The 23,529-nt window shown below is 42.0% G+C and overlaps 1 protein-coding gene across 3 annotated transcripts; it reads left to right on the top strand.

Moving 5' to 3' along the window:
- Window positions 1-1,587: 1,587 nt before the first annotated feature.
- Window positions 1,588-23,202, top strand: C5H14orf180 (chromosome 5 C14orf180 homolog). 3 transcript variants are annotated; one of them, XM_068682613.1, is made up of 7 exons: window positions 1,588-1,738; window positions 3,890-4,068; window positions 11,608-11,708; window positions 12,544-12,651; window positions 16,516-16,642; window positions 18,562-18,588; window positions 21,283-23,202. In XM_068682613.1, the coding sequence occupies exons 4-7, from the start codon at window positions 12,634-12,636 to the stop codon at window positions 21,480-21,482; spliced, it is 372 nt and encodes a 123-aa protein (XP_068538714.1). In that variant the 5' UTR covers window positions 1,588-1,738; window positions 3,890-4,068; window positions 11,608-11,708; window positions 12,544-12,633; the 3' UTR covers window positions 21,483-23,202. The 3 variants fall into 3 exon arrangements, with proteins under 3 accessions (XP_068538714.1, XP_068538715.1, XP_068538716.1); XM_068682614.1 differs by having other exon boundaries at window positions 1,601-1,738; window positions 3,943-4,068; XM_068682615.1 differs by lacking the exons at window positions 1,588-1,738; window positions 3,890-4,068; window positions 11,608-11,708; window positions 12,544-12,651 and adding an exon at window positions 13,703-13,967.
- Window positions 23,203-23,529: the final 327 nt, after the last annotated feature.

The following is a 23,529-nucleotide window of genomic DNA, read 5'->3' as shown; positions in this document are numbered from 1 at the left end:
CGCCCCTTGGGGCATTTGACAGGATATAATGTCTGACTTGATGATGGAAGCAAAGAAGTCCTCTCCATGGCAGATTTAGTCTCTTGAATTTACTGATAATGCACTCTCCTCCAATAAATCATAATTCCACTTCACCCACTTAGATGTCTATTCTGTACGGTGCTGACATGCAACAAAATGTAAACCTCCCATAAAAGTAAAAGAAAATGTAAATTATAATTCAATAAACAAAGAGAGATTTCAGAACTGGGAAAAGGCCTTGGATTATATTTAAAAGGAGCTCTCTGAAACAAAATTGCAGACAGAGAAAGATGTGCAGAGGTGCCCAGGCAGGGCGTGCACAGCTGACCTCAGTAAGTCTGCAGCAGGACTTTGCTGAGGCGTTCACCCCAGTAATTCCTCCTTGTCTTTCCCCTTGCAGCCCAACAAACTCACCATGGGGAACTCAGTTCAGTGCAAGGTCACTCCCATACCTCCTGACAGTACCTATTGAAATATCATTCTGGCCTTCAGGAGAACAAATTCTCTGCCCAAGCATAAGGTAGGTGTGATGGGGCCAGACAGAGGTGTCAGCATCCAAACTGGTCCTTCCCATCAAGGGGAGAGGAACAGGATGGGACTTGTTCACTGCTGCAGTGGACATTTAAATTGGGGTGGATGAATTGCTCCTAAAGGCACTCCTTTGTCTCACTTGGCTACAGTGGGAGCCTGGGGAACAGCACTGAGGTGGAGGTGACAGCAAACATCCGAGGAGCTGAACCCCGATGGCAGGGATAGCTGCTCTCTGGGACTGCCCACATCTCTCTGTGAGGACTCCAGCAGGTAACCAGGGCTCCCCGGTGCTCAGTGCACGGCTCCTGGAGCTGGTAGCTAGGGCAAGCAGTACAGATGAAAGGAAACCAGGCTGCTTTAATTCATCCCAGGGTCTCGGCTCTCCTTAAATCACCAATCTGTACAGTCAACCACAGCCTGCCTGCACATTCATATAAATCAAGCCTGAACAAAATATGGACAGAAGAGCTGAGTTTCATGCACTAATTCAAGAAGCAGCCTGGATGATAGAATGTGAAATTAAAATGCATCCTTCCCCCAGCTCCCTGTTTCACCCCTCTGTCCCATTCCAGCAGTAAACTCCAGCACAGCCAGCATCCCATAACCAGGGGCAAGGTGTGATGGGTGGACCCAGGCAGTACAGCCAAAATGCAGAAATGTCCCCATCGCCTCCAGGCTCTTGATTTGTGTGGGTGGGGAGCTGTCGTGTGAGACAGATGAGAGCTTCATGATGAGGGCCAGTTCTGTTGCGAGGGTCAGTGCTATTTCGATGGCTGCAAGATGCTCTAATTACAGTGCTGGGGTGGCTGGAGGCTGCCAGGTGAGGAACGGGAATATAGAGTCCTCCTGTGGCACAGGAACCGTGTGGTAATACTGCTTATTTCTTTGTTCTCAGTTGCTTAACCGACTCAGGGACAAAACCTTGAGGAAGGAAAAGCGACTTTAAGCTTATAATTGAGCCCCAGGAATGCTGCATGTATATATAATTAGACACTTAGGAAAAAGTCAAGGAGCCTCGTGTTTATTACGCTGGCTCCGTCTCCCGTGTTTTTGGCACAGGGGTTTTTCAGCTGAGCTCCAGGCAGTTGCCTGAGCTGTTAAATATCCTTCACCAGGATAAACAGCCGAGGAAGCCCTGCAGCTCACTCGAGCTCAGTGCCATTGGTGTCTCTTCCAGAGGGCTCAGGCAAGTACATGACTTTATATATACTGAGCTATTTTTCTCTGCTACCTGCTCCATGCTCTGCTTTGCCTCACTGCAAAACCACAGCGGGGTTGCGCTTTGGTGTTACGGGTTCTCTAGCAGCTTTTCCCTTGGGTTTTATGCTCTGATTTCTCCTGGTGTGCTGTCTCGGAACAGCCAAGAGAAGCCTTTGGCAGTAGCTTCTCAGAGCTGTCCCCTGCCCCGGGATCCCTGTGGGTTGTGGGGTGATCAGTCAAACAGCCCCAGCGCTCAGCTCTGCTGCTGGCTTCTGCAGGGGCCTCGGGCAAGTTGCTTTGCTGCCTGCTGCCTCAGTGTCCCCTGCTGAAAAAAAAAAAAAAAAAAGGCAGCACAGAGCCAGCTGAAACAGGGTGAAACACACTCAGGGACTTTGATGAAAACAACAGTCAGCCATGGGAAACAGATTCCTTGCTATCACTAATAATCCGCCTCTCGGGACTGCAGCTCCTCCCTTCCCTGCAGCAGCTTTCCCCATGCCTTGCTGCGCCAGGGTCTCCCAAATTACTCCAGAGATCCCCATGCCCTGTGACACACCTCCACCTCTCCTGTACTTCAGCAGCCTCTCCTCCAACTATCTTTTTCAGAAACTCAGAGGGGCACAGTGCCTTCTCTTTTCTGTTTTTTTTTTTTTCCCCCAAGAAACTCCCCTTAGATACTTGTTGTAGGCTTAGGATCCCTCCCCTCCTTACCTGCAGCAGTCAGGGCACTGCTGCTGGGAGCCCTGTGAACACATCGAATGTCTGACAAATCAGTGATTTCCCTAGCTATTCCCACCTAGGGGACATGATGCTTGTTCTTCTTTTTTATTTTCCTTCTTTTTCTTTTTTTTTTCTTTTTCTGTAGTTGTCCAAACAATCACACCATGTGCGTTGTGATGTTTTCTTTTTCTTTCTTTATTTCTTTGTTTCTTTGCTTCTTTCTTTCTTTCTTTCTTTCTTTCTTTCTTTCTTTCTTTCTTTCTTTCTTTCTTTCTTTCTTTCTTTCTTTTTTCTTTCTCTCTCTCTCTCTCTTTCTCTCTTTCTCTCTTTCTCTTTTCTTTCTTTCGCTTATTTTCCTTTCTTCTTTCCTTCCTTCCCTCCTTCTTTCCTTCCTTCTTTTCTTCCTTCCTTCCTTCCTTCCTTCTTTTCTTCCTTCCTTCCTTCCTTCCTTCCTTCCTTCCTTCCTTCCTTCCTTCCTTCCTTCCTTCCTTCCTTCCTTCCTTCCTTCCTTCCTTCCGCTCTTTTTTTTTTTTCTTTTTTCTTTTTTTTTTTTTTTTTAGTTAGAGTGATAAGAAGGAGCTGGGAATCGATATCTGGTGTAATGCTAGTGCACTGGAGAAGTATCAAGGACACTTTGGGATCTGTTTGTTGTACCACTACTCAAGATGGAATCAATAGCCTAAAATCAGAGACACTGAAAACAATATAGTGTAAATGCAGCTAAAATCAGATACACTGATACCCTTTAATTCTAGCCAAGACTGTGTTTAATCAAAACCAGGCTAAATTTATCTCAGATGTAACTCCAGCAACTGCAGTAAACATCAGAGCAGAAAGGAGTTGAGCCCCTTTTCTCTTCCTTACTGACAAACAATTTATGGAAGCTGCAAAACTGCTGATGCAAGCACAAGTACAAGAGGGCAGAAATACACAGCAGTCCCCTCTCAGTGGTCACCATGGCTGCTGGGCTTCATTCCAGTCTATTTACAAATTATTAAACATATTGACCACAGCTTCATGTTTTGAAATCAGGAAGACAAAGAATCCATTTTTATTACTTTATTAACCTTTTTTATATTTAGCCGAGTAATAAAACTACTCAACTGTGTGTAGAAATCTCGATTAAAATTTGCCCTAGCTCCAAGAGGCACACAGACAAATGCTCCAGTAGTTATCTAAGTTGGTTTCCTGGTAAAAGCTTTGCTCTGCTATCAGATTCTGTTGTGCAGTACATAGATCCCTACTTTACAGGCAGCACCATTTCAGGAGGTAGTTTGAAAGCTTTCGGGCTCTCCCAATGATTGCTTTGCTTTTCTTTCACAGCAATTACAGCCCCTTCATTTAATTTCAATGGAAACTTTAGTGTTTTAGACCTTGCCCATGCAGCTGAATGATCATCTCTGGATCTTATTTCCAGTCCTCAGGAGGACCGGTTTTGATGACCTAGTCTGATTACAGCATCTTTGACAGCTTTAAAGGAATTTGCTCGGGGGAAGGCGACAGCTGCTGCTCTGATGAAGGATTTTTCTGAGCAGGCCTCCCAAGCAAGACGTGTCAGCATGAGATGCTGCCTACGCTTTTCATCATGACCAACAGGTATGTCTAAAAAAGGTTTTGTGTTCTTGCCAGCTTAGGCCGGTGTGGAGAAAGACGCTATCGTAAAAACTCCTTCACCTGCTTTTGTCCAAACTCTGCAGCTTCTTGGCTTGCTTTTCCTTACATTTTATGTTCAGCCTCTCTGGAAGCTGAGGTCCAGACCTTTAGTCTTCTGTAAACTGGCATTGCTCCTTTGGTTTATAAAGTCTCTGGTGCAGGTACAGCCTCTTCACCAACATCTGTAACTCCTGTGTGGCCCTGGTCTTAAACAAGAGTAATGAAAATGAGCATATTATTTATGATCAATAATAACCACTATTAGGAGCAGCAATAAAGTTTATTTGCAGGCTTTTTTGAATAGAACCAGTACAAAGACAATATGGGAAGCTGATCCTCTAGAGCCTGTTTTTTCATTAGTGTTGAGAATAACACAGGTAACAGTTCAGATCCCACCCCCCCCCCCCCCCCCAAAAAATACACTTTGTACAGAAAGGAGGTGTGAGCCTATCCCAGTGCATGGATCAGGAAAGCTCTATGTACCTTTCCTAGAGCCATTCCCAAACCCTGTAACTACCTTCCATTTTGCTCATGTAAAGTGCCTAGAGTGAATGTGCCATTATTTAGGTAGTTTTGCAATAGAAGATTTTAGCAAGTATTTGAAATGCATAGTTTTATATATGCATCCTGGAGCAGCTGCTTTACCTTTGGGGAGAGCAAATAAATCAATGAGTTCAGATACAAGAGGTTTGGTGAATCTTTTAGGTCATACACACTCCTTGGGCCAGAGCTGCTACTGTATGGTCTGTTGGACAGAGCCAAGATTTGGGGAACTCATCCCCAAGGCATCACCATCCCTGATTTTGTGCAAAGAAAATCCCCTGTTAGCAGGTGGCTCAAAGGACTGAGGGCTGCTTGGTACATGGGACCCCTGGCTTCTTCTCTCCAGGGCCAGTCCATCTCCTCTGCTAAACATTGCCTCACATTCAGCTCTGAGCTCACAAGTTTCAGTGACATAAAACACCGGTGCCACCTGCTCTAATTCCTCTTTTTTTTTTTTTTTTTTTTCACCTCCCTACACTTCTTATTTAAGTTGCACTTCTCTAGAAAAAGGAGAAGCAGTGCTGTTTCTGTGCCTTGTGAGTGTTTGATTTCCACTTGGTGAATGCAAGGAGCTGAAGCTAAAGCAAGGAGCATCCTTTCAGAGATGGCAGGGTGTTTTTCACTCCGCTTTGATCAGCCTGACACTTAGTAAGTAACTCAGTAAGAAGAGATATTCTCTTATTCTTGTCTCAGGGGTGCTTTTTGGATGTTCTTTAGCTGAGGGACACTTTGTGCATCCAAGAAAAACTTACAGGCTTCAAGAAAGCCTGTCTCTCTCAATTTGCTCACCTATCAGAAACAGGAGGGGCACCCAGCACAGGGCTCACCCATGCTCTCCAGGAGCAACCAGGTCTGCAGCACTTGCTGCCACCATGGCAAGTGCCAGGTAAAGTCACTCAGCACATCCCAGATGAACCTAGGCCAGATGAAGAGTGGGCAGGCTTCAGGGCTTAGAAATGAGAACCAGGCATCCTTGTGCAGAGATTGCTGGATGTGAGGAAAAATCATTTAAAAGAAGGAAGTGTGAAGCAGACAGATACTTTCTTCACTCATGTACTGCAAGCAGAGTGTATTATTCAGAAGATTATGCTGTGTGTCGGTGCATTGTGAATGCCAAAATGCTGGAAATTCACTAGTTGTAATATGCTAGTGATAGCAGACAAGCCAGTGGGAATGTGACAGATGAAATTACTTGGCTGCTTGGCAAAAGCCAGTAAAGCCAGAGCTCGAGAGAGCAGAGTGCCAACCTCACAGGCAGACTGTGCCCCTTGCATTAAAGTGACTTCAGTCAGAGGAAAATAAAATGTATTGCCCTAATCAGGCAAGAAACTTGATATCTGTGTTTTGGATTCAATGGTTCCTTGCCCCAGTCTTTGTGTTTCTCATCACTTCACTTAACCAAAGAGCAAATGTTATACACATGCACTAACAAGTTTCCATTCACTGCAATATCTTTGTAGGTGTGTAAGTGGAAAGGCAGCTTGACCCAAAGTGCCCTAACAGATAAGTTTTGCTTTTAATGGAGATTTATCAGTCCCACAGATGTGAGTAACAGAGATGAAATCCTGCCTAGGTTCCACACGCAGAACTCTTAATTGGAATCAGCAGCACCCATGGTTGTACAGTGGGGCAAGATCAGATCTCCTCTAATGCTCTTTTAAAGCTGATATAAAGATTTGTAGGACAAGTATGCCATTCAAATAGAAGGAAACTGCTCTGTAAAGAAGTCTTATACCATCCCTTACTAATATTTTGTTTTGTTTTGTTTTGGGATGTCAAATATGTCCATCATGGAAGCTGACACAATTTTCCACTATTAATGCAGCAAGTGACAAAGCTTGCCAAATCCGGAAGCATCAGAAAAGTTATTTCAGTCCCATAGTCTGAAACTCAGGGCTGATGAGCTGGAGTCAGGAGAGCAGGAGAGGTCTTTTTCTGGAAAGGAGGAGTAGTGGCATCACCTTTCCATCATATTCACTTTAGAGCTAGAACTACCCTTTTGTGGTCCAAAAGGGGTCTAATTTTTTTCCAGCTCTCCAATACACAAGGAGAAATATCAGCCCTAAGTAGAGAGCATAAGGGCACTTCAGCCTCCATACTTGTCCTAGAAATGCTTGCTGCACAAGGTGTAATCCATGCATGAGAAAATGCAAGGCACTGAGCAGGTTTTGCTTGCATTAGGGAATAGCTATGTTGTCAAAATCATGATAGAACAAGAGCTCAGTTTCAGTCCTTCTCCCATCAGACACCAGTAATTCACAATCTCTATAACTGTCCTGTGAAGCTGATTCCTTTCCTTTGCATTTGCCTAGATTTAAAAGAAAAGGCATTGTAATGTCCACTCCTTCATTGAGGTGCCTGTTTGAAAGGCTTATACATTTGATATTATGAAAAAATATGCTGATGAAAATAAAATGCTCCATATTAAAAATAAAAATAAAAATAAATGAAAAAGATGGTATGTTGAAAAAGAGGTGGTTCTTAGCAACATACTAATTTAAGGTGAGAGGCTTTCTGTTCCTATCCCAGACCAAATTTCTGATAAGAATTAAGTTGAGAAAAGTAGAAAAACAGAGGGCTCTAACTATTAACAAGGCAGCTAGTAACAGACTGGTAAAGCTACTAGCAGGGGCATCTTCTCATAAAATCATCAAATGGCTTGTGTTGGCAGGGACCTTAAAGATCATCCAGATACGACCCCCCTGCCATGGGCAGGGACACCTCCCACTAGAACAGGTTGCTCAAAGTCCTTTGTTTTAAGGATCTGATCCAAAACTGTCAGAGACCAAGGCTGGACCCAGTTCCACACTCTCCAGTCCAAGCCTGTCCTGTTCTTAGCCACCCTTCTGTGAGACACGAACTGACCTGGCACAAGCAGGTCCCCCCCAACACTCCCGCAGACATGCTGAAGAATGCTCTGCTTGGAACAAAACCACAATTGAAATCTTCAGCTTACTTGTGCAAAAAATAGCTGGCTTTCAGCCTGACATATATTCTAATGAGAACAAGTGTTCTTTGATCTACTGTCTGAATTTTTCCTTGTTTAGTTTCCTTGTCCCAGCTTAAATTGAGATCCAAGTGAATATAGGTTCCAGAAGCACTTGGCCAGGTGTGGAAATTGTACCAATTATTCTTTGTTAAAACCGTTTGTTTTACTCTGAAAACACCATCCTCCAGGGTGTGGAGAGGTGGAGGAAAGAGTCTCACATGCTAATTACAAGAAATTAAATCCAAAACAAATATCAGCTTTAATAGACTTTAATATATTTAACATTACTGTAAAGTGTCTGCCAACGACAGCAGGATTTGACACTTGCTTTTTATATTCATCATGCAGTATCACCATCCAAGCTCCTTCAAATTCATGCATATTTCACTCATTTGGGCTTTTCTCATGCTTCGATCCATTATTCTCTCCTGTTTTCTGTTCTCCTTTCATGTCACTAATCTAATCTAATCCCCTTCCAAGGTGACACCACAAATGGAGCTCAAGAGCATTTACATCAGGGCTTTCAAATCATCTTATGCAGTGATGCCTGTGTCTAGGTGCTTTACGATTCCCTTGGCTTCTTCCCTTCCCACTGCTGTAAGTCCCACTTGCTGCCCTTCTTTGGACCAGTCTGACATTAACAGCTTCCAGGTTTCTAAAATCCATTCAGAACAGACCATGGGCCTGCAGAAATCAACGGGAGCCTTTTGATATCTCTTGGATTTAGACAAGGCTGCTAATCCCCATTTTAGGCTATATCCTGCAATTATCCTAGTCTGATTTCTCTGCTGGTCAAAACTCACATGAGTAAATGAGGACTCATTACAGAAAGCCCCAGTCAACACAACAGAGAGCACAAAGTCATTGCTGCTGAAATAAAGCTACTGAAGATAATTCTGCTTTTGCTGTTTCTGAGGGTTTTTCTTTTCATTATATATATATTTATTTATTTATATTTTTTGGCCCCTCTTTTTATTTCACGCCAGCTCAGCCATCCACCTGCTGGCTGTGGGTTCATGCTTCTCAGCCATCTCCTGGCTGGTGGCAGCCCTGCCATCAGCAACCCCCCGGTTGCTTTAAGGAGAGGTTTCAGTTCCACTCCTTTTTGTTGCTAAAATACGATGAACGTGTGATAAAAGCTGACTCAGAATGACCTCACTCACTTCAGCTCTGTCTGTCTCCCACATTCAGCATCAACAGGGCTGACTGATATGGAAACAGTGAGCTAACAGCAGTTATTAGCATTCGGTTACTTGGTAACTCTTATTCAATCAATACATGTTTTACATTTTAGATCCCAGTGGCAGGATGAACAGAACGAAGGGGAAAACCTCAGGTGGAATAAACCTAATGGTTTATGGGATATTTCCAAAGTAAAAATGCATGTTGAATCACAAATAATGGCTTGGCTGTAATCTCAGGAGTCTAATTATGAAATGGATGTGGAATCATTCTGTAATTATTTAGAAAGTTCGTTTCAGCAGCACAGAAATTCTCTCTTTTTGCTCTATATCATCACAAGTACATTGTGGTTGTTTGTAACATCTACCCAGAAAGACCCATGAATAAGAGAGGCAATTTTAAGAGATGGAGACAGATCCATGCCTTTATAAATCAATGGATTCATGCCAGGGATGAATTAAGACCACGTTCCTCAACAGAGTTAAATCATTTCTAGCCAGTTACAGCAGAGCAGAAATCAGTCTGCCCTGCACTTGGGACCTTCTCACCACAATGCAAAATCTTGCTATGCATTTTGCATGGTGCTTGTGTATTTGCCCTGGAAAAGAGCTCAGCTGAAAAACCAGAGCAAGCTCCTGCACGCTGTAGATTTGGAACTGGTGCTGCAACCCCAGGTAGATGATCAGCACCCCAAGGTACCTGCTACATCCACAAGCACAGCCAGGGTGCTGGCTTCAGAAGTAAATTTTGTTGTGTTGGATCAGACAGCTACATGTGATGTGACCGTGACAAATCTAATTTTGGCAAAGAGTGGCAATCCAGGCCTGCAGTTCCTGGATAAGTGGCCCCAGGTCTGCCTACCTGCTTCAAAGGGGAATTTACAGCTATAGGTCATTAGGAAAACTGCAGGGTAGAAATATATAAATGCAGAAGAGAATGTCTCTGTGGGAGAATAACCTTGTGGTTCCTTCATATAGCACCACAAGAACTGGAGATGCTGTGCTTTGGGCTGAACAAACTGCCCTTTCTCAGAAACACTCCATTTTGGAGTGACCATCAGAAGACAGACTAACCAAGACCCTTCTGTCATGGAATGCATATGGAAATGCACAGTCCACAGGACAGATTTTTGTCTTGAGGTTGGAATTTATGCAGTGCTTTCCTTTCTGGAAGGTCTGAGGAGTAGAAACAGTGCCGTATGGCACCTCATGGGTGTTCCGCACATTTCAGCAGTAAATCTGCTTCTCCAGAGGCAGAAAAAAGAAGAAGGAACACAGCTAATGATGCTCTGTGGGGCAATTCACCTTTTTATTTCCTGATGTATTCCCTGACTGGTGGAAAATCACTCTTGGCAAACACAAAACTTACCTTGCTGCCAAAAGGTGCGTCTCTAAATTATTAATCAAGAGCACACAGAACCACGAAAGGTGGAATATTGAACAAAGGCTCAATTGACACTCTGGAAGTTGAAGAAGATATGGAAGACTTCCTTCTAATTTATTTATTCCTTTTCTGTTCTGTTATCCTGATATGCTGCTTCCAGTTACCATTGCACCCTGCACTGTATGGTATTACGTGATTTTGTTTTCAGATTGTTGGAGATAAAGTTACTTCATTATTAATATATATGCACTGTGCATATCCATAAATATTGAATATATATGTGTGTGTAAACCTACTAGAAGTGTTAATAGTTAAGATAAACTAAGTCCATTATCACAATGAGTGACTATTTCTATGACCCTATTTGCAATAAAACCAGATTCAATGATATGAGAAAATTGCTAGGTTTCAAAATAATTGAACCAGGCCAGACGAATCCCCACAAAGGCATCATTTACAAAGTACTTTGCTTGTCTAAAATATTTATTCCTGCAGAAGGAAATGGAAAAAGAGTTCATATGGTTACACAGCTATCCTCTGAGCGTAAAATTGTTTTATCATGTTATGTTTATTTCCTAGACATCTTCCATTGGGGTGTTGCATGAAAATACTGGCTGTGCAGTTAGTTCCTTTGTGTGGACTGTTCGTACTTATTCACTGGGAAGTCAATCATGTTTTGTTCAGGCTTGTTTTATTTTTCTGCTGAGCAAACAGTTAAGCAACCCTTTTCTTGTAAAAACTTATTTGCATATACAATGTGAGCCATTCAAAGTCGGCACGACAGATATTTGACATGCCTTTGCTTTTTCTCTCATGTAACACTGGAAATAGTAGAGTTTGTCCTCAAAAAGGGGGATTTGCTTATTAAGACTGCAGTATATTGGTCACACTTAAGGACTCCATCAGTAGTTACAGATATTTTCAGTTTGTCTCATATTAAAAGCCTGGATAGATTTTTACTATTAAATGGTCACAGCAAAATGCTTCCAAGCAATCTACAGACAAATAATTTCTCCCAGCAATTATCCACTGAATAAATCTGAATAATGAATATGTTCACAAAAGTCACTATGTATTTGTGAACAATTAGCAGAAAGAAATAGAGGTGACACTCCTCAGCTAAATAATTCATTTATGAATTCTTTGTCCAGCTTTGGTTCTGACATGTGTTGTGAGAAATGAGATCAAAGCCTAGATGAAAAATTACTTCAAAAAGGAGGGCAATGTTAAGGGAAATTCTTCCAGCTTCCAGAGCAGAAATTGTTCCAGTATTGTAACTATTATTTTTTTACCAATGATTTCAGAAACTAGAAAAGTTATCTTCACGGAATTCTTCACTTCATGCATGAAACTGTGCTTTATTCCTAATCTATATCCAATTTTAGGTGGTTAAATTGCAATCAAAAGCACTTAGCAGGAATGGATCCATCCCTGTTATGAGATTTGAACTCCTGACATCTTTATCCACTGGAACTTGAGTGCCCAGGTAACTACAAATTATTCAAGCATTTACGACTATCACTATCAATATAATTAACAGGTTGAGGAAAAAAAAAAAAAAAAAAGCAAGAATGGTGCTATTAAATGATCATTCCTAACATTTAGATAAGAATCTTTCATTAAAATATTTATAAGATGCCTAATATTTTTTCAATCAAATTAATAGAAAAAAAAAATATACTTGAGGGGAATCTCTGGAACTGAAAAGAGTTCTTACATTGAAAATTACAAATGAGCCATTTAGAATTAAAAACAGACAAACAATCAAACAAAAACCAACAACGTTTCTTCTGGGGGGTTTAAAGACAATCTCAAAAACTTCTGATTAATGTTAAAAAAAAAAAAAAAGGCCTTTGCTTTCAATAAGGTCAGATTCATTGAAAAAGATAAGAACAGGGTTTCTCATTCAGGTCTAAAAGATTTAAAAGATTATGAGCTCTTTGCCTCTGTTTTCAGGAATAAGAGGCTACAAAAGACCTTTTTTATGTGACTTGATGTATGACGCTAGTAAAAATGAATGAGACTATTCATGTAGGGTAAGTGAGAGAGAGATGAATATTAGGCTTTGACTTCCCTCTTCCCACCTCCACCTGTATTTTTGGCCACAGTAGGCATATAAATTCCTTCTTCTATTATTTAGTAGTAAGTGATTATCATGATGGGAGCAAGGAAGAACCAGATAAGCTGGAGGGTCACCGTTTGAAAGGTTTTGTCACCTCTCTGTCTAGGATCTACCATGAGCAAAGTTTTGAAAAATGACTTTTCTCCACCAAAAGCTCAGCTTAGATATCCCAAAAATAACTGATGTGAAACACTTGCAGGACACACCAGAGAGGGGATTTTGAGAACGTTTTACAAGCCTTGCAGCTGTGAGCCGGTTGCAGCATGAGGAAAAGCCCTCCAACACACCAATGTACAGGAAAGAGAAGGTAAGGTGTTTTTCTCTGGGAGGCTTTTAGACACAGTGCATTCAGTGAAATGCCCCAGAACAGTAAAATGTGACACCCTCCATGCTGACACTGCTTTCAGTGATGAAAAGGGAAAGGGTTGAAAACAGCAGGTCTTCCAAGCATCGAAGACCCATGCAGAGACTGGGTCTTGGTGCCAGTGGCCACATCTTGCAACCCTTGCTTCACAGGGTAGGTGAAAAATGATGGCCTGGTCTAAGCATGCACAGCTGTAACAGAGAACAACACTGGGGTCTTCCCTGCCACTTTGCAGTGAAGCCCCTTGTGAAAGGAGCAATGTTAGGGTCCCACCTTGAGACACTCCATCTAACTTGGAAAATTACACAAAACTGGATATTTTTTAGACAGTTCACAGCAAATAAATAGCTCCAAGAAAAGAACAACAAAAAAAATCCTCAAGCTTGTGCTTGTAGAGATGATAAACCACCATATTTCAGCAGTCATGGCAGGTATTTCTGGCTGGAAATTGTATATTTAATGATGACCAGCCTTCAGCATTTGACAAGGGGCTGTTAAAGCCTGTTGAACAGTAAATCACCTCTCTTCTCTATCAATAATCTTATTATAATATCTGTAGAAATGTCTAATGTTCAAATCCCACTTTATTACTATAATAATGGATCTAATTTGTAAGACATATAAAGTGAGGCCATAACTGTGCTGGAGGGAGATATATGTGAAACCACTATATCTATAACATTTCCTCATGGTTTTTGTCCACATAGTTCTGAACAAGAAAAGGATTAAATGTAATGCCACTTGCAAGTTTTTTGAGATCAGGAATGTTTTCAGGAAAGGAGACCAACGTCATCATGGAAATGCAGTAATCATTATGGAAAGAACAGCCTCGACTTTACATTTACGCATATAAATATGTAGGTGTTTATCTGTGATTTGCTCCATTCAACCTCTCTCCAGTTGCCAGGAAAGCCCTGCTTTCCAGCTGCACAACCAGTATTATCACTGTGTGCTATTTTTGGCTGCCGAGTACATTTCAAGCCACGTCATCCTTCCCAAGCCAACACTGGCATGAAGGGCGGAAACTCATCTTTCCACTCCTCTGTCATCTGCTGCTGCTCCCATCTGCTCACTGGCACTGCCTACTCAGTCCCTGCTGCAGAGGGGTCTCCAGACGATTTTCCCTGGTCCTCCCCATTTCTTTGAGTGAGTGGCTTTCCAACCAAAGCTTTGTGTGGGAGGCTTCATGTTGGCATCCAGAGTACATGTCCCAAATATGTCCAGACCCACCTTCTGATCATAGTGCAGAGGAGCTCCTGGTAAGTAATCTCTTGATGGGTGATAGTGTCCTTGTGCCCAATGCCCAGAATTTTTCACAAGTGTCTTGTTTTTAATGTCATATTCTTTTGAAACTAACAGTTCGTTAGGTTTCCAGTTCTTGTCATACCTGTTAACACTGGGTCTCTGTCTGAGAATGTACTTTTTTTTTTTTTTTTTTTTTTTTTCCCTGACACTGTACAGCTTTGATTTCCATAGGTTGTTAAAGCCTAGTAAATATTATAAATTTCACTTCCTTGTTAAGGTTTTCCTTGGCTTGGTGCTACCCCACCACTTAGCTGTTTAATGTTTTTCTGTTCTGATGTGACATTGCTGTTGGGTGTTTGGAAAATCTCATATGGACAAAAGCGTCTCATGAAGTTATGAATCTCTTCAAATATAAGGTTTGGTTTCCTTGGATGTGTTACTGGAGCAGCCCTCTCAGACAAAGCTGTAACCACCACTAGTCTGAGCTGGGCATCTTGTGCTGTGCCTCCCCGAAGCTGCTTCCTTTTTCCACAAAATAATTAAATATTCATTATGCCAGAAAGTATGTGTGTGTGTGTGTGCGCGCGCGTATGTAAGGCTACAGCAGAGTGATTAGGGCACTCACCTGGTAGACAAGAGACCCTGTTCCCAGTGACTGCTCCAATGAATATTTAAGTATTTCACATTAAGTATTCATTGGAGCAAGGATAGGAGCAGACCTCTTCCATCCCCAAGGGAACACCCAAACACTGGGCTGCAAAGCCATTCCTTCATTCTTTCTTTCTTTGTCCCAATGAATATTTAATTATTCCAGGCCAAACAAGATGGCTTCAGTGACAGCAACTGAGATTCCCTCAGTCCCACACGTGCACCATAGCTCTGATGATGAAGGTGTGCATATAGGAGGCGTGGGTTCACAGTCCCTTGGATTTAGAAAGAAGTTGACTCTAGATCTCCCATACATTGCATGGGTCTTCCAGATTCTGATCTGCTGGATAAAATACACAGACCTCCACCATTCTGCCTCTGGTCATGAGACAGAGGTGGTATTAATGTTTGTATGACACCAAGCTCAGAGAAAACATCCTTACCAGTGATACATGATGCTAAAATCTGGCTTAAAAATCCCTCAGGAGAAGGTATCAAAGCTGAAAACGTTCCTCACTCCCCTGCAGTTCCTGCTGTCTGTGTTATGTGTTTTCCTGCTTATTGGGTTGGCTGCTGTGGATGCTTTTTTTAAACACATAATTGTCTTGTGAATTGTGTAGGAAGCCTAGGCATCCACCGGAAAGCCATGCCAGTAGGCTTGGTCTGCCCAGCAATGTCACCCCTAAATCCCTCTCTGGATCCAGCACATAGTGGTGTCTCTTCCAAGGCCAATGAGATCAACATGTGTTTGGTAAAGGGCATATACAATGTGTGATGCACAGGGAAACCCATGGACCTTCCCTGGGCAGTCGGCCAGCCCCAAACTGTAGGTAATGGGCTTTAATCTTGCCTCTGAAGCCCAGATAGGGTGTGGATGAAGTGCTGAGTGTGGGGAAAGCATCCAAAGAGACAAGGTGTAGGGCAAGGCTATCTGACTAGATAAATGTAACAGACATTGAGGAGTAGAAGGTTAAAGCAGGAAGAAAAACATGGAGAAAGGGCTCTGCCATCCAAAAATGTCTCATTTTTCCCCACTGAGTGGGGAAAAGGCACATGAGGAGAAAAAGGAAGAGGTGTAGAGAAGACAACTTTGATCTTAAAGTAAAAATAAAACATGGAGAATTTCTGCCACCCACTTAGGTCTTTGAAAAGTAGAAAATTTGCCATCTGCTGCTCCACTTTCTGAGGACAATGTGTGTCTCTGAACTGAGATGTTTTGGATTTGCTTTTGGGCGGGGGGTTGACTTTGGGAACATTCCTACACAGAAGAGAGTTTTATTACTATTATTGCAGCCCTGTTTTTTTGTCATTTGGCAGAATCCACAGCAATCTGATTTCATTATCAAAGACCAAGCGTGGCTTCCAAGGAAAAAACAGAGCAACAACATAATTGTGATACCAAATGACAAACAATTGCTTCTCATACCCATCAAGATGTCCAATCATGAGATTGTTGCATAGCTACAGTTGTTTAAATGGCAATATCACATCCAAAACAGAGCAGCCTAGCTCAGAACACTTCAAAGGTGCTTCCAATAATGTGAATCTTATCTTTCATATTATATTTGTGTTCTACCCCAGTCTGTTGAGCAGCTATCTTCAATAACTGTTCACTCCAATTTAGAGAAATCCTTTCTGAAACCTTGGTGTCTCTTTATCCAAGCTTTTTTTTTTTTTTTTTTTTTTTTTTCCTGAAAAGACAGCTTTAGTGTACTGAAGATCTATGACAATGATATTTATATTGGCTTGGTGTACGTATTACAGTGATATGACTGTAAATGTCACATCAGATGTGTTTCATATCATGTCCTTCGAGGGATGTGGTAAAATTATAGCCACAAAAACTCAAAGCTTCACCTAGATTCATTACTCTGGTTTGAATGGCCATGTGTTGTTTTTTGATCAACTCTTTAGACAGATGACAGTAGCTGTCCTCCTTCAATATTGAGGAAAAGGCCACCAGTGGACCAAGCTGTGGGGGAAAAACGGAAAGCAGAGAGAAGGGTTCGGTTTCGTGAGCCAGAAGAAGTTATTGAACATGGTATGTTCAAGCTATTAGGCTTTCTGGCATGACCTTTCTAGTTCTTAACCTTCCCCGTTTGTCCTCATCAGTCTTCCCCTCTGTTAGTATTATCTGTCTTTCTGAGCTCAGCATGGAGCAGGGGACAGACACCTTCCGTGCTGTGCTCTGCAGAAGTGCACCTGGTCCATTCCCCTGCCCTGGAGGATGAGGTTAGAGCAGCCTCAGGCTGTTCTCATGGCGAACTTGTGGGACCATTGTAGACTGTGGGTTTGGCTAAGCACCAGGTCTACACCAGAACACTGCTATCATTCATAGGGGATATCAAACAAACCAAATTTAAATGTGCTTACGTCAGTCTGGGTAACTAGAATGTAATATTGGGGAGGGAGCTCACCTTCTGATGTTTCTGAGCAGCCTGCATGGCAAGGGGCAGAACAGTAAAGATCTGAGCCCGACTGGCCCACTGGGATTAAAATCAGCCAGGATGTAATGTTCTCTGCAAATAAGAGTGCCCAAGGAACAACACAGCTAACATGACTTCTGGTCTTTCACTCATGAACCAAAATAACAGCTTGTGGGTAGGACAGCTGAGAGTGACCTGAAGCTGAGGTCTAACACAAGGATTCAGTTTGCACTTCTGCACAAGCTAAATACAGATCATAACCAAATAATTGTTTTATTCTGGCTTTCACTAACAGACCCGACTAAGACAAATTGTGTTTATTGGTAGGAAGCTAAAATTGTATGGTTTTGATACATCTGCCAGCAAAAACACAGGTGACAGAAATTTCCATGTCAGCCACCTGTCTGGACTGCTACTCAGCTTCTAAAAACAAGGCTTGGCATCCACTGCTGTGTCTGTATACAGACTACTTGTTGGTTTTGCAGTGTGCTGCTTCTGGTGCCTAGGAGTTAAAAACTGTTTCTTGATAAGGTTGTTGGCACAGCCTGGGCTTTCCTATACAAACTGAACACATGGGAAGAATCAGTGAGTCAGCCCTTAACTCTTCAAAGCTCTTTTGACTGCCCAGGAGCAGGATTTGCATGAGATGCAACACCTCTTTCAGCTCCCTGCCAGGGTCTGTGCCCCCAGATCAATGCTTGGCACCCCGCAGTCAGTCCAGCTTGAGATGGGGTTTTGGCACCCACCAGCTCTGACCTCAGTGCAGCTGTGCTCAAGCCACAGGAAGCTGCAGGGATAGGAAAGACTCTGACTCTTCCATGAGGACAGGAGAAATGTCCCAACTCATAACTGATATTCTGTGTTACAAACAGACTGTGATTTAGACGATTTGCTGTTTGTCCATGCAACGTTATTAAAATAGAGACTGGTAGGATGAAAGGTGCTGGCACCAACCAGTGGAATTTTTCCATGCTTCCGACTTTTCATCCTGGACTGCATCTGGGCCCCAGCCGCCAAGCAGAGGCAGTTCCAGGATGCTGTTGGATGAGAGTTGCATCTTACAGTCGGGTTTGTTTTCTATATTTCATTCTTTTCTTAGCCTTCTGGTCTCTCTCATCTCTCTTCTAGAAATGATGCAGAGTAGGAAAAGGTGTTTTTTTTTTTTTTTTTTTTTTTTCCTGGGGGGTGTTTTTTTTTTTTTTGGTTTTTTGTTTTTTGTTTTTTTGTTTTGTTTTGTTTTGTTTTTGGGGAGAGCTAACTTCTGGCCATCCCGAAACAGCAATCTCTGCTTATGAAATTCCTCATACAATATTTTTTCTCATTTTCCTGAAGTGCACCTATATCTACGTATTTGCATGGGGTGGATAGATCCTCATCTGGCATAAATGCATTCAGCCAAAAGCAGTGTAAGCCCAGTGTCTGCAGGGTGACAGGCAGTTTCAGAAATACCATCCAGTGCATGCTTTTCTTCTATCTTCAGCAAAGAGACACCCCCCTTCCAAGTGTGTAAGAATATTTTTATTCTGTTTTCTAGTTATTTCCTGCTGTGACTACGTAGTGGGTAAGTCAAAGTTTCACATTATAACTTTGAGGCATTCATGGAACTAACCTGAGTTTGCTTTGTGGTGGCGGGAATGAACTCTGCAAATAAAACCTCCAAATATGAAGGTTGGCAGCTGTTGCTTTTTCTTTCTCAGCACATGAAGCACAGAGAGCTGATGAGGTCTGCTGCAGTATTTTAAACAAGACATCTAGCAAGACAAATAGTGGAAACAAAAATGAAATCCCTGAAGCTATTTTTAATTTAAATATAATTAATATATTTTATGGCAATGAAATAGGTACAGGTTTTTCACTAAGATATGCAGGGAAAGCACCCCAAGCGAAACAGTAGTTTTCCCTGCTGACTTTCTTATGTGGGGAAGAGACAATTCATTTATACACTGGCGGTGGGATAGAAACAATAAAAATAATCTTTTTTTTTTTTTCTTTTTGTTTACAAGGATGTTTGAGGCCAAGCAGCCTCACAGACCCCCAAGGAAATGTGTGTATCTGGGTGTTATTATGATGGCGATCATCTCTAGAGGTCTTGGCCAAAATCCAGCCCCTTCTGCATGCAGTGCAGTAAGAGGCGAAGGGGTACATATATCCATGTATATGTACGCACACAGAGATGTAGTGGTGGGAGGCCAAAAGGAACAAGGTGCTGTGGGCAGGAAGGAGTCTGGTGGAAAAGGAAAGACCAAACATCCCTCAGGTAACAGTGGAAATGTAGGGCCAAAGCAGGACCTAAACCATAATCTCTTGAATGCCAGTCCAGTGCTTTTCTCACAGACAAGTTGCTTTTTTTCTTACGTGTGTGGACACATGGCTAGGGCTGAACGTGCTGTTCCAACAAACAATTCAACAAATTTAAACATCGTTTTTTTTTTTTCAATTTGCAACTTAGAAAAGAGCAAACACACACTCCAGGACACATTTGTAGCAGTGTGATTAAGCTGTGCGAGCATAGCTCACAGCTATTTTTGGGTTGGGACTGTTCTTCCACATTATTTTTTTATGTCTCTGGGCTAAGCATATTCCTATGTTGAAAGGATATAATGAAAAAAACAATTTTGCATCTGAAATAACCCAAAAATTTGACATAGAAAGTAACTTTCATGAGATGAAAAACAGTTTTAAGCACTTCAAAGTTTTAAGCACTTAATAGAAACAGGCTGATTTGAAAGGCAGTTGAGCATTACAGAAGCTTCACTCTCACAAAACACACTCATCAGACAGGTTCCATGCTTTGAAAGGCAGGCAGCCACCCAGCCAGGAGCTGTATCATGTGGCCCGGGAGATCAAACAACGTAAATGCCACCCTCCAAATCAAAAAAAAAACTCTGCATAAGCAGAAAGTGGTGAGTAATTCACTGGTTAAATACTTACATAAAAACCATTCATAGAATAATACCAAATAATCAAAATTATAAAAATTGAAGTCTGCTCATGGATAATTTGCAAACAGAAAGAAAGGATAAATTCAAAGGAATAAATTATTTGCTGCAAATAATTCAGTCAGACCTATTATGGGACATTGATTTGGTTTCTGGTTAGCTATAAAATGACTGCCTATTAACATTTTGCCTTTTCCCAATACACTTTTTGATACATTATTATGGTTTCTTGCTTGGTTTTACGACTTTTTACCTTCCTCTCTGTACATCTGTATGACAATTTAATTGACTGCTGTGTATTCCAGGGCTGGTAGTAGAAGCTAATTTAAATATGTTATAGCTAATGTTGGTCCTTTACCCATAATAATCCTTGCCACATTTTTATCTTCTTATTGATTATGTGCATATGGCAGGAAAATAGCTGCACACTTTGGATTTCTATTCAGGCGTGAATTTGGTTTTATACTGCATGTTTAATACTCAAAGTGTTTTAAAAAATAATACTGATGGTGCAATGAGCATGCAGCCAAACAAAGCAGACAGATCTGAACCAAACTGCATCCCAGATGCCCATGGATGGATACACACATACAAGGGCTGAGACACCTCTAAATAGCTGCATGGACATCAGAGAGCTAAACGTAGCCCATTGACTTCCACACATGAACTATGCCTGACCTATAGCACTTTAAACATCCTTTAATTATATTTTAACAGGCAAGAAAAATGTTTACAGTGTTCTCCTGCATAAGAGCAAACACTGAGGATGTTTCAGTGTAATTAGCACACCTAGCACTTAGAGAGAGGTTAAGCCAGCCAGAGCTTTCTAAACGTGCCTGTGCCTTGTCTCAGATGTTTCTGTAATTAGCAGAGGCCCCAAACAGGCTGAGGTACCAGGGAAAAGGACAGAAATCTAGATCTCTCTTTACAGAACATTTGTAGGCATTAAATAATTAGGTAAGGTGGCTTAATTTTCTCCTAGTAACTTAACATTTAGCTTTAAGGTATAAAAAATAATTGCTGGAAGGAAAATTGAGATTATACATTAGCTATGGTAATCCTGTTCATATTGTATATAATTAAACTCTTTAAATGCACCATTAGATGAGGGCTTTTATACTCACCACCCTGCATCAGGAGGTGTGACCTGCTATCACTTAACTGATGCCTAGAGAAGTATTCACAATTGGAGCCCCGTGTACCCTGCTGTTCCCAGAAAAGTAGGACAAAGGCATCAGTGGGGGGTCAGATTTGGGAAGTGTTTAAGATGACACTAAAATAATGCTGCTTTCTTTTTTCTCCCCACCCCTTCTCAGTCCATGACAGGTCATCATCTGGCCTGCCTGTGCTCCTGGGGCTCTCCTTTTGCGCTGTGCTGATCCTGGCTGCGAGTCTCTACTACACCAGCATGAAGCAAGACACCAAAGTCCTGGAGGAATTTCAATCCCGACTTGTTATCTTCTTTCTTCAGATAAGACACATTGCTCATAAATGCTGGACTTGGTTTATGAGGTAGTAGCGATGACCTCCATCTGCAGTGAGCCTGGTAGACTTCTCAGAGCACTGGTAACCATCACGCAGCAGATCAAAGCTCCCTGTCCACTCAGTCCCCATGCAAGGAACACATGAGCATCCAACTCAAAGAACAAGAAAACCACCCCTCTTGTGCACTTTCTAGCAGCTACTTGTTCTCCTTTCCTTTTTTTTTTTCTTTTTCCTTAACATTACTGAATGATAATAATAGCACCAAGAGGTTCCACCAAATTGATGCTCCATCATCCTTAACAGCAAACAAGTGTCTGAGTTTTGTCCCCCAAAAAGCTTATAAACTGCTGTTATGAGGAGCAGAGGCAGAGAGAGAAATTCATTGATCTGTGCAGGCAGCAGCACGCTGAATAAAAGTCTCCCGAGTCTCAGGTCAAAGCATTAAATACCAAATCATCTTTCTCCTCAAGTCTCCTAAGAGCTATTCTACAGAAGTTAAAATAAAGCTGAACTATTGCACAAACACTGCTCTGGTGGCCAAAGGCTTGTCAAGCTGCTACATTTATATACCTGAGATGATTGTTAGTAAAATCACGGCAAATAGCTTTCTTCTTTCCCTTCATGCATTTTTTCCTCCATGGGCAAGAGCGGACTCTTAATGTTTCACTTGACTCCCAGGTGTGAAAAAGAACATGAAAACTCATTTAAATAGTAAACAGAGCATTTGCCTAACATAATACATAGCAGCATCAAATCCCAGGTTAATTATCAAATCAGTGGCTTAATCCTCTGGGCTTGATGCAGTCCATAAACCCCACGAGCTGAGCTTACAAGATTTATGGCAGTGCTTGTCTTCAGTCAGAGGTTTTGCTTTTATGTCTGTGTGTTCAAAACCTTATGTAAGGGTATTACGGACTGTTTATGAAGGTGTGGGGTCAAAGCCCTGTAATCTCTTTGTTGTAGCACCATACAGTGCAACCTCTCTGGAGCCAATCATTTTTATGGAGATCAGGCAATAAATGTGGAATGATGCTCTGGGTGCCTGAGAGGACATCAAGCAATTGCAAGCTTATGAGCTTGAGCTATGTTTTCTTCCTAAACAAAAACATCGTGTCACACTTTTTAGGCCTTAGATTCTAGTCAAGTAACACTTGATATATGCTTGGGTTTATTCAGTGTAAGGATGACAGCAGAGCCCATATGAGCTGAAGAAAAAGAAAAGAAAGAGAAAGGAAACAGGGCAGAGAATATGGATGTGATGACTGCACGACCTTGATTGGAACTCCTCTGCCTTTGCAACCCACTAAAAACAAGAAAAAATAGTGATTTATTCTTAATTGACTTTTAAAAAAAGAGAGGACAATACTTCTCTGCCCCACCAATCTTGTCCAAGCAACCCAAGGACTTAAACCAGGCAGAGGATAAAAAGAAACCAATTATGCAGCCTTCTCTCAGGAGCAGAGTGGGCAGCAACTTGACTGAGAATGAGTACAAAAAAAAAAAAAATGCAGTCAGAAACAGAAAGAAGTGGCTTCAGCAGCTATTTTCATGCTTTTCCTAAGACGTCAAAGGCCACAGCAATTGCACCTGACAAGCTGCTGGCCTGGGACCCAGAGGTTGCTGCAGGAGCGTTTGGCTCTGTGGCTCTTTGCTCAAACCACTTGTGTATCCCAGCTCACAGAGTAAGTCCCCTGGTGCTTCCCTTCCCTTTCCCCACCTCAGCCCTGCTAATAAATCAGAAAAGTTTTAAACTTGTGTGCTGGTGAATCTGTGGTGGGAAGGTTTGGATTGTGACACACATAGGGCAAGGGGGTGATTGCAACTCCTGTTTTCACTTCTGTTTATGACCTTTTTAATGTTGCTCTTGGAACTCTCTGCAAATCAGTGGTGTACCTTTTGGGGTCTGGAATGATGTGCCCTCCTAGCACTCAGTACATACAAAATGGGGACCTTTCTTGGAGGGTCTGTTCCCACACTGCAAGTGGTGACATGTTGCAATAGGAAGGCAAAGCCTGGGCTGACAAAAGCTGGGTCATCTTGAGAAGGAGAGCAGTACAGGGAATCCTTCCTGAGTGCTG

The sequence above is a fragment of the Anas acuta genome, chromosome 5, assembly GCF_963932015.1.
Source record: "Anas acuta chromosome 5, bAnaAcu1.1, whole genome shotgun sequence".
Taxonomy (NCBI): domain Eukaryota; kingdom Metazoa; phylum Chordata; class Aves; order Anseriformes; family Anatidae; genus Anas; species Anas acuta.
This window is presented reverse-complemented; position numbering and strand designations above follow the sequence as displayed.

Coding starts and splice junctions, on each gene's coding strand:
- C5H14orf180 (XM_068682615.1), top strand. CDS start 13,914: ATGTCCCAAATATGTCCAGACCCACCTTCTGATCATAGTGCAGAGGAG. Junction 13,968..16,515: donor ATAGTGCAGAGGAGCTCCTG/GTAAGTAATCTC, acceptor TCAACTCTTTAG/ACAGATGACAGTAGCTGTCC. Junction 18,589..21,282: donor CTGCTGTGACTACGTAGTGG/GTAAGTCAAAGT, acceptor ACCCCTTCTCAG/TCCATGACAGGTCATCATCT.